Below are 14,836 nucleotides of genomic sequence, written 5' to 3' on the forward strand. Positions count from 1 at the left end.
AGTTCAAGGCCAGCTTGGTCTACAGAGTTCCAGGGATAGCCAGGGCTGTTACACAGAGAAACCCAGTCTCAAAAAAAAAAACAAACAAACAAACAAACAAACAAATAACCAAACAACAACAACAAAAAACCATTAAAGCTTAAAGTAGTAGTAATGGAGCTAGAAAAGGTGCAAGGATTTAAGGTAACCAGATGGATGTGAGGTTAAAGGTGAAGAGTTGCTGACTTAGGTTACTAGGTGAATGGCAAGATTAATTCACTGTGATAAGGCACACTCAGATGGTAAAGAAATTATAAAATAATCTTGAATAAGTTGGTCTGAGGATGTTGTAGAATGTTCAAGTAGATGACCAGTTTATAACTGGAAATGTTTATGCAGGATACTTAGGAGACATTTGTGGAAAATCAAAGGGTAGTTGAAATGATGAAGGTGGGTGTATTCCAGTGAGAAGAGGGCCACTTCTTCCTACACATTCTTCAGCTTCTTTGGGCAGTGATATTCAAAACCAAGGAAGTGGTTATTGGCTTGGGTGCTCTCCAATGACTTGTGGTTAGCCAGAGCTCTAGGCTCTGATGAGCAGTTCAAATGTGTGGGGACATAAAAGTAAAGACTAATTTCTTTTCTAGACACAGCAAGTATCAACATCCTGAGAATACTGTAGTGGGACATAGCTGGGAAGTCCTGATTAAAAGAACTAAGGACTGTGGCTGAAAAGTAAGTAGGATAATACGGAAACTGTAGGGAATTATGGAAAATCTGACATTCTTGGGTACCAGGCAAATCAGCATTTATTACTTTCAACAAACAGATTTTACATTTTGAGAGGACTGTTTCTCTGCAGAATCCATCTGGAGCACAAATGAAGGATACCATTTGTTTTAACATCTTTGAAGAAGGGACAAACTAGATAATAATTTCCAAATTTGAGGGTCACACAAAATTCTAGCCCAGTGCTTCTCAAACATTTCCATGTATACAATTCACTTAGGGATCTTGTTGAAATTCATATTCTGATTCTGCAGAATTTGCACAATAGCCTGTCATTCAGCATTCCTAACAAGTTCCCAAATGATAATGCTTTTGGTTTTATTCATAGTGTTAGTGGTTTCAGTCCTGTAGCAACTTGACATTGATTAGTGCATTTATTCTCAAACAGGATACCAACTTTTTGTAATTCTTTTCTTTTTCTCTATGCTGCTTGTTTTGAAAGATAGCTTTACATATTGACCTATATACACGTGGGCTTTTATTTTGCCTATTTTTCCATTTTACTTTATCTGAAATTCATTTGTATTGTTTTATAACATTCTGGGATGGATTGCAAGAAAAACTGCTCTCTCACCAGAGATAGTTTGAGAAACACTGCTCTAGACACTGAAGAACTGTTTATTTAAGATATAAATTCAGTTAGAAATGTTTTCAATTCTGTTTACATATGATTCTAAAGCAGTATTTTAAACTTTTCTTTTATTTATTCCATAAACAATAACAAAACTCATCTAGGTAACATTATGACAGTTTCACCATACATCCAGTCACAAATATTTAAAACTTTTTCAACAAGAACAACAAAACCAGAGGTGTTACAAGAATAATTTACAAGAAATTCTATAAAACAGCAAGAAGCTCACAAATGTTCATTTTCTTTTGCACAAGATCACTACACTCTTTCACAACGTATTTTCTGTTACAAAATTCCCAACAAAAGTGTATTTTTCTTTGTATTGTGGTTTCTAAAACCAGAAACTTTGAAGTAAATATCCTTTCATTAGCACCCAGTGGTGCAGAAAAAAGGAGAACTCTCACATACAGACACTTCACGGCACTTTTCTAAGAAAAATATACACTTACAAAATATGTTACAAATTGGCACACTTAAAAATATACAAGATTTTGTAGGCGTCTTAAGAGTGATCCTTAAGCTTTATACTTCAATTGACTCTACAGATTATTTATAAAGCTTAATTCTAAAAGAAAAAGGCAAATAATTTCCTAACTTTAAAGTTGCAGTGTCATGTGTCAAACAGAAACAGGTTACATTCATAAAAAGGGCCTCTGAACGCTTTTACTTTACATTTTCTGAAATGCTTAAGGGGCTTGGGGAAGAAGAAAAATGGGGATAATCATTTTCTTTAGCACCATAAAGCATTTAACTTACTGACGAGGTGCATTCAGTTCTATGGAAACTAAAGACTAGTAAGTACATTCAAAACTCTGGAGGCAGCAAACTCCAGTCAGTGCTCCAGCTATCCCAGTGGAGACTCTGAAGCGCTCTACCTCCCTGGGAGTGAAAAACAAAAGGCCCTTTAGTTTCCATTCAAGCCTTTTCTTCTGTGCTCTAAAACCAGACATCTCTCACAGAGGCAGAATGATTTCAGTATCTCCTTCCTTCCTTCCTTCCTTCCTTCCTTCCTTCCTTCCTTCCTTCCTTCCTTCCCTTCCTTCCTTCCTTCTTTCCTTCCTCCTTCCCTTCCTTCCTTTTTCCTTCCCTTCCCCTTCCTTCCTTCCTTCCTTCCCTTCCTTCCTCCTTCCCTTCCTTCCTCCTTCCCTTCCTTCCTTTTTCCTTCCTTCCTTCCTTCCTCCCTTCCTCTCTTTTTCTTCCTTCCTCCCTTCTTTCCCTTTCCTTCCTTCCTTCCTTCCTTTTTCCTTTCCTTCCCTTCCCTTCCCCTTCCTTTTTCCTTCCTTCTTTTCCTCTCCTTTCCTCTCCTCTCCTTTCCTTCCCTTCCCCTTCCTTCCTTCCTTCCTTCCTTCTTTCCTTCCTTCCTTCCTTCCTTCCTCATCCTCCTTCTTTCTTTAATTTTTAAAAAAATTTTCAGACTGGGTCTCATACTATAGACCAGACTGGCCTGAAACTCTCAGCAATCCTCCTGCCTAGGATTACAGGCATGAACCACTATGCCAGGTAACCTTTCTTCATTTTCAGTGGGCTGTCCTTGAGACTCAGAAAGCCCTGAGCTTGTTGGATAGACAGACATCCTTTCCATATCATATGAGTGAGTGTTTCTTTAGTATTTATTTACCCAAACACTGATTTTTAAAAGCCTCATTCATTCCTTAAAACTTTGTACTAAGCACTCTCTTATAGTGTCCTGCCCCAGTGTTTTACCATTTAGCTATGATTCTCAAACCAAGAGTAGACCTCAAGTATCATATAGCTGCAGTGGGATCTCTGCTTCATGACTGTAGCTACTGTTTACTGTTGAGTGAAAAATGTGCCTTAAATTTAAGGGTAGCCTGTGTAGTCATCAAAATAACCCCATGCTGGTTGAGGACTCTCAAGCTGATAATAGTGTATCCCAAATTAAACATCCCAACTAAATTTTTTCTCCTTTACTTGGATCTTTGAGAAAACTTTATAAAATCCCTAGCCTACATTATGTTGACAAGATCTCTATTTGTCATGAAAATGTTTGATTTTGGTGCTAAGCCTTCTAAATATAACGATTGGCTTAGTGAATTTTATGATTAGAAAACAAAACTCACATTAGTTTTATTTTATAAAAGGAGATATTTCTGTAATGATTGGCAGCATTAAAAAATTCCTAAATGAAAGTGAAAACTGTTTAAATTTGACAACTTTTCAGTCATACAGGAGAAAACAAACCTTTCTAGTTCTAGCAACAGTTAGGACTAGTGTTCCGTTTCCCTCTTCAGCATAGAAACTCAGCTCGAACCCTCTTCATCTCTCAAAACTGTTCTGAGAGAATATCCATTGTGGATCTCCATTACATGAGTTCAGTTTGGTAAGAGCAAGCTTGGCTAAGAGGTCCTTGGCTCTATTTTTCTACTTTATGCAGTACACACTAATCCAAACCCACTAAAATGGAAATTCATGAGAAATGCAAGACCTCACGTGAAATAACACAGGATGAGAGCTGATTACAGCACTTGAAGCATCCTTTGTGCTTCTCTCTTACACACACACACACACACACACACACACACACACACACCCTCCTTTGTGTTCCCCACCCCCCAACGATTCTTCCCAGCAAAGAAGAGAGTCAGAGAAGGTGAAAATGTTGTCACCAAAGCCCACCTAGCACCAAGGACTTCAGAGAGATGGCTAAGGAAGTGATGACAAAGTAAGTGCAGGAAGTTTGAAAAGATTTAGGAAAAGATAAGGCCTTAACACACAATTGCACAGAGCAGCAAGAAGCCACAAGGGAAAGCTGTGAGGAAGCAGCATCTGTGAAGCAGCTGAGAGCTGAGACACTGGACAGGCAGAGAGGGTGGTCACAGGTTCAAGCTAGTTACTCTAGTCCCAACACAACCCTCCAAGTTTTAAAGACCCTTGGCTAGGCCATTGCATCTGTGCCCTTGTCCCATGTAGTACAGCACCTAACCACAATAGGAGATTGGACCTGTTCTTATGCATCTTCAAGAGAAAGCAGTTTCTAACTTTTCTCAATTGCGCGCATGTGTGTGCGTGTACATGTGCGTGCGTGCGTGTGTGTGTGTGTGTGTGTGTGTGTGTGTGTGTGTGTGTGGGTGTGGGTGTATGTGTGTGTTGAGTGACTAAGACTGGGAAGGTAGCCCTCTAAACTTCCAGAAGAAAGCCTCTAGCTGAAGTTCCTAGACTATCAATTTGGGAGACTGAATATAATACTATACAAGAAGAAAAATTCTAAGACTGATGGAAGTTAAGGAAGAAGAATAATGGAGGATATAATTTCCAGGAAAGTAAAGATTAAAGGAGACTCTATTGAGGAGGCATTAATAGGAAGCAGCTTCTCAGAACGGAGAGGATAAAAGAGAGTAGTCAGAAATTTCAGATCAAGGCAAGTCCAGGAGTTTTGACTTGAAGAAATCAGTGATAGGGAAAAACACTATTTTCATACACTGGTCCTCACTCCACTAAGGCAGTTGGTTGAATAAGAGATCTTCAGTAAGTTTGGCCTACTATGTTGTGACAGAAAGAAAAAATTCTGAGAGCAGAGACAGGACCAACAGAATGCTAAGTGCTCAGCAATGCAGAGCATAGTATAATGAAGATAATAAGCATCTCTGCCTTGGCCTATTGCTCACTTCTCAAATTCACTTTCTTGTCATGTTTCAGTACAAAATGACTGGTTACAAGTCACTAGTTTATATGTTAAAACATACAATGCACGGCAGGCAGATAAGAAGGTGCTTGAAAATGGCAGTTCTCTTTGGAGAGAGATATGAACCGTGCCCTAAAATTGGCCCTTGGTGGGCTCCATAGGAGCAACTGAAGATGAAGTTCTGATGAGGAAATTGGTTCCAAGAGTTTCAAGCTATCCTACCCCATTCTTACCCCGCTCTCCAAAGCTGAACAGCATGATGCTTTAAAAAAATCTGGGACAACTGCTCCCATATTTACTTTTATAAAAACACATTATACTCATAGAACATTTTCTTTATGTCTTTTTTAATTTTCACTTTTTGGTTACATAAAAAGCACTCCATTCCTATAAGCCAGCAAGGTGACTTCAAGGTATGGAGTTTTGGGGATCACATTATAGGCTGAGTTGGTGATTCCAAGCAAAAATTTAGCTGCAAAACAGGACAAACAAAAACTAAAACCAAACAAAGACCAGTTCCTAGGAAATATCCATAGCATTTAGCAAACAGCTAGCTATCAGAGTATCAAGAAACAGAAGAAAGTGTTCTAGTTTGATTATTCTCTCTTTTGGATGGCCGCTGTAGGGCAGGAGACTTGTTTCATCTGGTGCCTTTCTACTAAGTAATTTTCCAGGGCCCACTGCACAGTGTCAAAGCCCAGGAATGTGCCTGAACTATCCTCACAGACTTCTCCTCACCCACTCATCCCCACAGACAAAAGAGACTGATGCTATGAACACACACACTCTAGATCATGGGCTTGTTCATCTTACTACCTAGCTGTCAGTAGTAGAGTAAGCTGGTGAAAGGAATCATGGACTGGGAAATGTGTATATTTATATACATAATAAGCTCCCTTCCATTTCTCTCTGACTACTTGAAAACGTTGCTTCTCTGTTTGTGAATATATTTATGTGTCAATGACTAGGTAGGTTGTTCATATTTTATTCAAAAAATTCTTTTGAAACATCTTCCCTGTTTTGTTAAGTTCCCCTTTCCCCCACCCACTTATCCTCCTCCCTCCCACCCCAGCCTCTATATTCACAAGTTAATAGGTTAGTAACAATATTAGTAAGAATAGTACAACAACAACAACAACCAACATTAATAATATTAATCCCCTATATTGGTATAGCACTTTATGATCTACAAAGCGCTTTCACATCCATTATCTCATCTGTGCCACAATGCATCAGTCATCAGGCACATAGGCCTTTAACTGTGCAAGGAAAAGAGATCAAATGTTAGAAGTCAAGTGGTGAATAAAGGGGAAGAAAAGGCTAGTAGTGAGGAATGCTGGAACTGTGAAAAAGTGTTTTTTTTAAACGTAGAGGAAGGGAGGGCTGAACCAAAAATGTGACTTTAAAAATGATTAAAATTTGAGATTTATGTTTATTTTATGGTATCAAAGAGTAGTCATCCTCAGACTATGTATAGATGGCCTAAATTAGTTGTTTCCACACATTGTTCAGCTTACCTGATAGTATACAAATTTAATTATAGGAAGGAAAATTTTGTCAATCTGAGATGCCATTTTAAAAAATGACATTGGCATTGCAAGATCAACATTTAAAGAACACTAAAGCCATGTTGTGAGTGCACTTTTGACAAAACTGGAATAAAACATTTAGGAAACTACTTAAATAAAAGCAATCTATGTATTTCATTTATTATTAGTGTCAATTTTATAGTTATTTTTATAATTTATCCCAGGCTATCATAAAATATATAAAACTGAGATATAAAGTATCAGCAATATAACTTTGCACTTTAAATTACTTTCCGCTACAGATTTTGCTTTGGAAAACAAACTTTCAAAGCAGCTGTTTTATTTCCTTGTACAAGGTTCTGTAAATGTGCATACTCTGTCCCTGATGGACTTAGCTGATGTGACCTTCAAGCTTTTCCAACATTTTAATCCTTAGTCGATGGAACAAACAAATCTTTATTGTGCCTTGTTTAACTGTTCATGTTTCCACACAGGATAGTAGAGTTTAAAACATTAAAAGAATGTATGTGTGGATATGTATACGTATGTAAACACACATGCATATTGCATACACGTGTGAGTGTGTATATATATATTTAATAATCACTGATGAGCTTTAAACTGATGATGGGGTAAATGTGTGAGATGAGGTAAGAAAATTTGGCACAATTCAAACATTTTCCTTTGTTTTGGTAAATTTTATAACACAACATATTTTTCCACTGTGATCTACAGGTGCTATCCACAAAAGTGGGGGTGGTTAATAGCAAGAATCACTGGAATGTTTCTAGTAAATTAACAGGGACAAGTTCCCCCAAATACTCACAACCAAATGTTGATATAGAAGTAAAACTATATACAGTACAGTTACTTATTTGTAGTTTGGCACAATGTTTTCCATTTTTTTCCTTGTGGGCAAACAGTGCATAAACTACTTGTGCAACTGTGTGACTTTTAAAGTCTTTTACACAGAACATCAGATTAAAGTTTGATTTCAAAGACTTATTCCCACAATTTAATTTTTTTTTCTTTAAGCACTTACAGGTCAACATACATACCACAAAGCTTATTTTGAAAGAAATAAAACACAAACATCAAATGTCTTTCTGGAAAATGTGAGTCTCTTCTTCAAACACAGGTAAAACCCCAAATGCTGTTTCTGCTTTTAGGAGATTGTAGTTGGAATCCCTGCAGAAAAATCAAAGAATTTATACCATCTTAGCAAGTTTTAGTGTATGTCCCACGAAGGGATCACACCATGTAAATATTTTGACACCATACTAGATGGTGTATGATGCAGAAAGATAGAGAAAGCACTCCTAATTGCCATGTGTTGACAATTAATGCTCTTGTTTAAATGATCTTGGCTTTTTGTCTAGATGACTTTTTGATTATGTTGTTCAGATTCTGTCTTTATTGCAAAGCCCTTCCATTCCAAAAATCATTCAAGAGCATATTTTTAGTTCTATTTTCTTGATAAGCAAAATTTAACGCAGAATAGGAGAAAAACGTAGCCTTGGTTAGAGCTTATCCCTAGCCAAGCCACAACAAAATTGCCGATATTTTGAGTGGCTTAAAAGGCACAGGGATTTCCATGCACTTTTTTCTTTTCTTTTTAATTTGAAAAAGGAAGAGAATGGGAAAGAGTCTCTCATGCAAACTTCTGCTTTCAAGAAGGAAAAAATGAGGAACTCTGGCTCAGCAGGTAGTAGGAAAGCCAAGGGCGCATCTCATCTCAGCCATTTTGGTGCAGTATTACCTCAGTTTTTCAAAAGAAGCTGTCCCAGCCTCATCCTTGTGGACCTGTTCTCGTTCCACACGCTTTCCCTTGTATTTCTCATCTCGCAGGGCCTTGGAGCTGGATTTGTGACGATATAATTTTTTGTGTGTTGGTCCGTTATTGCCTAAAGTGCTCATGTTGCTGTACTTTTTATCAAAGAAGGCAGATTGAGAGTCCTCATTATAACCAGCCATGTCTGCACGACCAGGATCAGTAATTGCTCCTTTCCCATTGCTTTTGCTCACACCTTTGATTGACCTGTGATTCTTAGTAGCTCCTGATGACCCATTATTAACCTTTTTCTTAGATTCTTGTGGTGTCCCAGCTAATATTTTGAGGGTTTTTAATTTTAGGCTATTGGAATCAGTGGAGTAGAATGTGGTGGACTCCCCTTGGTGCTCCATGGGTTCCCAAAGGGGCTCTATGGAGGCCATCATGAATCTCTGTACATCTGCCATACCAGAGGCAATGTTGGACAAGATATAGGAAGGTTCTTGAAATTCCCGTTGGTCATCATCCAGAAGGTTGTTGGTATTAGTGACTACACTCATGTCATTCCAGCCTGGCCTGCTTTCCTTTCCCAAAGCCCAGTCTCCAGAAAGTCCCTTCTGACTTGGCATCTTCATAGGGGCAACAGGACCACCATGTTGAATACATTCAGTCAGTGTCTTTCCACTAGAGGATGTACTGTTGGGCTGGCCCCCATTACGGCCAATCCCAATCTGCATTTTCTCTCCATTGACAGCAGCCACATATTTACCTTTCTTTGCTGATTTAGGAACCTGGCGGGAGGTTTTGCTAGGTGGCTTTTCAACCCCTTTGTTGCTGGCTTTTGGGGACTTTTTCCTGGTGTTTTTCTGAGAAGAACTTTGGCTCACAGCCCCACTCTTGCCAGGTAAAATTTTCTTTCTTGATTTTGATACTTTGTTGTTGGTACTAATTTGCCCAGCTGACTCATCAAATGTTGACAGGCAAGGGTTTTTTTGAAGCAGGCCAACAGAGTCCTCATCATTGAACATATGGAACTGAAACTGATGGTTATTTAATGTAAAGCCATCATCTGCTTGGACCTGTTGTGAAAGGGTACTACAGTCCCACTTGACTTTCTCCATGCTGCCCAATGATCCTGGGACACCCTCTTGGAATCCTTTCATTGTTTTGATATTCTCACATCTGGTACTCTGAGGAGAAAGACTGGGTGTGTCCGGTGGAGACATTTCTGAGAGGGAAGAGTGGCGGAACTTGTCAGGAGTGAAGTTGGAGATATCGAGGAGGTCAGTGGACTCTTTAAGTGGTGCTATCTCATCAATGCTCTGCTGGATCACCAGTTTGGGGCTGCAGTGGGCCAAGAAGTCATCAGTGATATCATCATCACCATCCTTTTCACAGGATTTCAAGCTTAAGGAACAATAATTGCTTGAACTGACAGAAAGGGGAGTCATCGAATCAAAGCTAAAGAGCCGGCCGTCATCATGTGCACTGCCTGGAGTCTGCTGGGAAGGAAAGCAGATCTCTCCATTACTAAAGGGACACAACTGGTAAGAGTCATCAGATGGGAGATGGGTGTCCTGCACACAGGCATAAAGAACCTTGTTGCAACCACTACTGAGGCAGATAGGACTGTATGTTATAGCTGTGAGGTTATTCTCCATGGAGACTACTTGGGAGGCTTCGAATTCACTAGATTGATTTGTGGCTATCTCCCTTGAGACTTCAGTCAGGAACTCTTGGGGGCCAGATGTAGCCTTGTTGGACCACATACTTCCATAGTTGCTTGCTTCCAGTTTGAAGTTATGAGACGATGACAATGGTTGCAGCTCAGACTCCGAAGATGAGGACAGCACGCAGTCCTGAGCAGACTGGAGAGGGACAAATGATTTTTCTGTTTGAGCAAGGCTGCCTTCATTTTGCTCTGCAGAACTGTTGGTGAAGTATGAGATACTGGTATTATTTGACAAGTCAGAAGCATCTAACAGTGTTTGTAAATACCCTCCAGGGATAACAGGTATATTCGTGGCAACATTAGCAGAAGATAAAGGCATTTCGGAAGAGCAGGTGGTTGGCAAGAAAGTGGAATTCTTAACCACCTTTGTCTCGTGAAATTCAGACAGATGGGAATTGTTTGAGGTTCCAGGAATGACTTCATTTTTTAAATTCGCCTTGGAGGACTGGTCTTCTAAGACAGGGCTCATTTGAACTGGTTTGTTCTCTTGTCCAGTTTTGATTTTTTTGGATTTTAATCTAGCTTCACTTTTAAATTTAATTTTGTTGAGCACTTTCCTCTCTGGCCCCTTAAACTCTGTGTCTTGGGTTTTGACTTTCACTGAGTCAGGGACTATGATGCCACGTAAATGTGATCCACTGGCACAGCTTGGAGCAGCAAGAGGTGCTGACTTTGATGTACCTTTTAAGCTGCCTTCTTCTTTGCGATTACTAGCTTGTCTCTGATCACTGCAGAGTGGCACCTGCTTACTACTTGCTGAAGTTTCCATGGATTGGATCCTTTGAATCCTGTGTCTATTGCCAAGCTTAGATTTTCGTTTACGAGCAGGCGGCAGGAATGACATCTCAAAGCTACCTGGTTCAAAACTTTGCTTTTGGCATAAGGGTGTTTTGATGGAGTCTGTGTTGCTGTTTCTCTGCTTTTTCTTCTTTTGCCAAAAGCCTTTCAATGGTGATAACTTGGCATACTTACTGAGCTGATTCTCACTCAGATTTACTGTTGTCTCACTGGCATCCACCTTACTAAGCTTCACCAGCATGTTCTTCTCACCTTTAAAGCGATTGATAATGATATATTTGATAATAACAGGAGGTTCCTTACGGGTGACTTTTCTTCTCTTCTTGGGACACCATTCATCGTCATCTTCTTCTTTGGAACCACCTGGAGGCCATTCCTTCCTCTCATTTACTTTTTCCCCTTCTAGTGAGTCAACATCATATAGATAATCTTCACTGTATCTGACTTTTCTCTTGGCTCTCAGCCCATAGTTCTGCTGGGAGGATGAGCTTCCAGAATTAGTATCCCGAGCCATATAGCGGCTACAGTCCTTGATCTCCCCCATGGCGTCATATGAGACCTCAATGAAGGAACTGTCATCACTGAAATTCCCTGATGTCTCCAGGGAATTAGTAAGATGGTCCGGCTTTAGGTTCTTAAATTGCTCTACCTCAAGCCCACTACATGGTTTATTATTTAATTCAGGCTTTTCTTCATTATCTTTTTCATCTTTTTTCTCTACACTTTTGTCTTCATGTATTTCCTCTTTGCCTTTCTTCTTGTCCAAGTTTTTATCTTCCTCTCCCCAGATGATGCTCACATCAGGGACCTTGAATTGAGAAAGATCACTGCTCTGCTTGAGGATTCCACTCTTAGATTCTCTCTTGGGACATGTAGTAAAGACACTGGGAAAAAAATTGAATTGGGCATCTTCCTGCATCAGAAGGGTGGTCTTGTCTCGAACATTGTCCTGAAATGACTCATATCGAATTTTGAGGGAGCAGACATCACTGCCTAGTGTTGACTCATCATCATCGAACATATAGTTATCCACATCTTCTTCAGAGAAAAGGTTAACAGACAGTTCATTCTTGGAACAGAGGTCAAGTAGTTCAATCTTACTCTCACTAATAAAAGTCTCAAAGTAACCCCAATCCTGATTGGAATTTGCCAGTAAAGCTTCTTCAGTATTGCACTTATCTAACAGTAATGCCTCATAATAACTTTTCTGAGTTGGATCTTCCAAGTCAATGTCAGGTTTTTCAGTTTCTCGTCTATCTCCTGCCCTTGATTTATGCAGAGGGAAGCCTAATAGCTGGTCTGAAAGCAGCTGCTCTCCATATTTTATATTTTCCCCAGCATTAATGCATTGGATCCCTATATCAGAGACTGCACATGTTTCATAATCTCTGTTTAGATCACTGACTTTCAGACTGATCCCTGGTTCAGGGTCTACTGCCTCTTTTGATTCCATGAAGCAACCTAAGCAAGTTCGGCTTGGCTGCATGAGGCAGTCTCCGTTCAGAGCTGACATGCCTGCAGGCTCCATTATAGCAAATGGAGCTTTCTCACACTCACTGGGCAGTGACCATGTATTCAGGCCTTTTGCAACTCCAGATGTGAGGGAGATGGCATTCACAGAAGCACTATCAGCAGAATGATCAGGTGCTTCGATCAGGCCCAAAGGAGATGGAGGGCTCTGCACACACGGCTTCTTAGATGGCAGAGGTGGGAGACCCCTAGGAAACATCGAGGACTCTTTTTGTGCCACTGGGATAGGTTGGATTGGTGTAGTAGCTTCTAGAGCTGCAAATGACTTCATTGCCACATCCTGGTCCTCTGAGTCTAGAGAAAAAGGGGAAAAAAAGGCAGGAATAAAGGTAAGGGTCTTAGATAAGACTCATCAAGTCTCTTTCCCTGGTCAGTTTCCAATGCTTGGATATCATAGCCTCTTTTTCTCTAGCTTTATGAATTACCACCTAAACACTAGTAAAACAACTCTGATTTAATACTGAACATTCATACAAGTGACAAATAACCATTTTTAGGCTCAGATTCTTCTTCAGGAAAAGATAGAGCCCCCTCAGAAATGATGAAAGAACTGGACTGATGGATCAATTGGAAAGTCAAAGCTTTCAGAGAGGAAACTGCGCAGGGCACTGTTCATGGTTTCAACTATGAGACACATACCCGTTCTTGAAAATTTATCTTAGAGAAGTTCCTAGTGCGTCTACAAAAGTTTCACACCATACTTGTAATTTACTAGTAATTTTGAGGAACGTCATTCAGCAGATGGATTTGACAGAGCAAGGTGATTTATCTGAGAACTCTCAGGGATTCCTCTAGTTCAGTTAGAGATTTGGTAGAATAAAGTTTAGATTTACATCAACTTTAGTTATATTTTGGGTTCAACCTGTCTCAAGTTTCTGTATACTGAAAATCCACATGAATAATAATAAAAAAAGACTACCAGGAAAGATAATGTATACTACAAGTATACATTAAGTATACATGTAAACTCTCTTACCATTTTCTTTGACCCCATTAATCAGACTGTTTTCTCCATTGGCTGAGGCAGCAATAGCTTTATCTTGTTGGTTATCCATGAATGTAGCCTCTTACTGTTTCATCCCAATTCCAAATGCCGTCCAACCTGCATATTTCAAATATACAATGTTAGCCATTCAGTTTTTGTGTTTTACATGTTATTTCAGTTATAGAGTTTTAAAAACACTCGCTGGGATCTGTTTTCTAGACTAGTTCATCAGTTCTGCTGGTTTTGGTTCATAGTTCACATCTACTATATAAGGTACTTATATTCCCTATCAACAACTATTCTATTCAAAACCCAAACTGGAGGAAGCAGGGAAGTGTACAAAATTAGCCTAATTACAGCTGCCCAATTAGGAAATATGCAAAGTAAAGTCTAGGATAACTTTCAATAATGTGTATCTATGTGGAAATTAGCTTTGTTTACTTTGTTTCTACTTTGATGACCACAAGTTCTTTAAAGACAAACCAATTCACATATATTATTCATATACATCATACTTAATTTTTTATTATTAAGATATAATCACATCATTTCCCTACATCCCCTTCCCTTCCTCCACTTCCTACCATGTCTCTCGATTTGCTTCACTCCCTCTCTAATTCCTGGTCTCATTTTTTGATATATGTATATCTACATATCTATATCTGCATCTATATTCATATCTATTGCTATATATCACACTTATTTTCTCTATGTCTTAAACTTTGATTTCTAAAACTGAAAGGGATAGAGGAATCTTTAGTTTCTTGATTTATATGACTTCAATGGAATTTTGATAACCATTCCTCTACTCTAAAAACATATCAAGATTTTTAAAATGTGACGTAAGATCGAGATTTTATGAAAAGGTTGCAGCCTTGTGTGGTGCTTTTAAGACACAGTACAAACATCTATAGCTCCTCATTTTTGTCCACTTACTTGGGTATTAGGTATATTGAAAATGATAGATGAGTCTACTTGCGATAAAGGTGATCATCATGTGCCACTCCATAAATCCCTACTCATTTCAGCTAACCTTTATCCCTAAACATTCTTCCCAGTCAAGTTTTCAAGTTTTCATCCCTTTATTTAAAAGTACACACTAAGGCCATATGCCATCACATGCCTGTAATATCAGCACTCAGTAGCAGAGACAAGTCAGAGGTCAGTTTGGTCAACATAGTGAGACCTTGACTCAAAACAAAGCAAAATAAAACAGGGCCTGCTCAGCTCTTCTGGGACATTCCTTCTATGAGACACCAGGTATGCCCACTACTTCTAACCCCACAGACCTGCCTGGCTGACTCTGGGACTTATCTTTCTGGTACCCACCAGGTAGACCCACTCATTTTCTTCCAACAGACCTATCCTGCTCCTCCAGGACTTCCTTTACCCTTGTAGTCAGGTAGGCCTATTCTTCTCCACTCCATAGGCTACATGGCTACTCTG

At 39.3% G+C, this 14,836-nt stretch overlaps 1 protein-coding gene across 1 annotated transcript; it reads right to left on the bottom strand.

Moving 5' to 3' along the window:
• Positions 1-6,123: 6,123 nt before the first annotated feature.
• Nexmif (neurite extension and migration factor) lies at positions 6,124-13,495 on the bottom strand. Its single transcript, XM_059251295.1, has 3 exons — positions 13,382-13,495; positions 8,334-12,699; positions 6,124-7,762 (listed from the first exon to the last, which is right to left on the bottom strand). The coding sequence occupies exons 1-3, from the start codon at positions 13,458-13,460 to the stop codon at positions 7,669-7,671; spliced, it is 4,539 nt and encodes a 1,512-aa protein (XP_059107278.1). The 5' UTR covers positions 13,461-13,495; the 3' UTR covers positions 6,124-7,668.
• Positions 13,496-14,836: the final 1,341 nt, after the last annotated feature.

The sequence above is a fragment of the Peromyscus eremicus genome, chromosome X (genome assembly GCF_949786415.1).
Source record: "Peromyscus eremicus chromosome X, PerEre_H2_v1, whole genome shotgun sequence".
NCBI lineage: Eukaryota > Metazoa > Chordata > Mammalia > Rodentia > Cricetidae > Peromyscus > Peromyscus eremicus.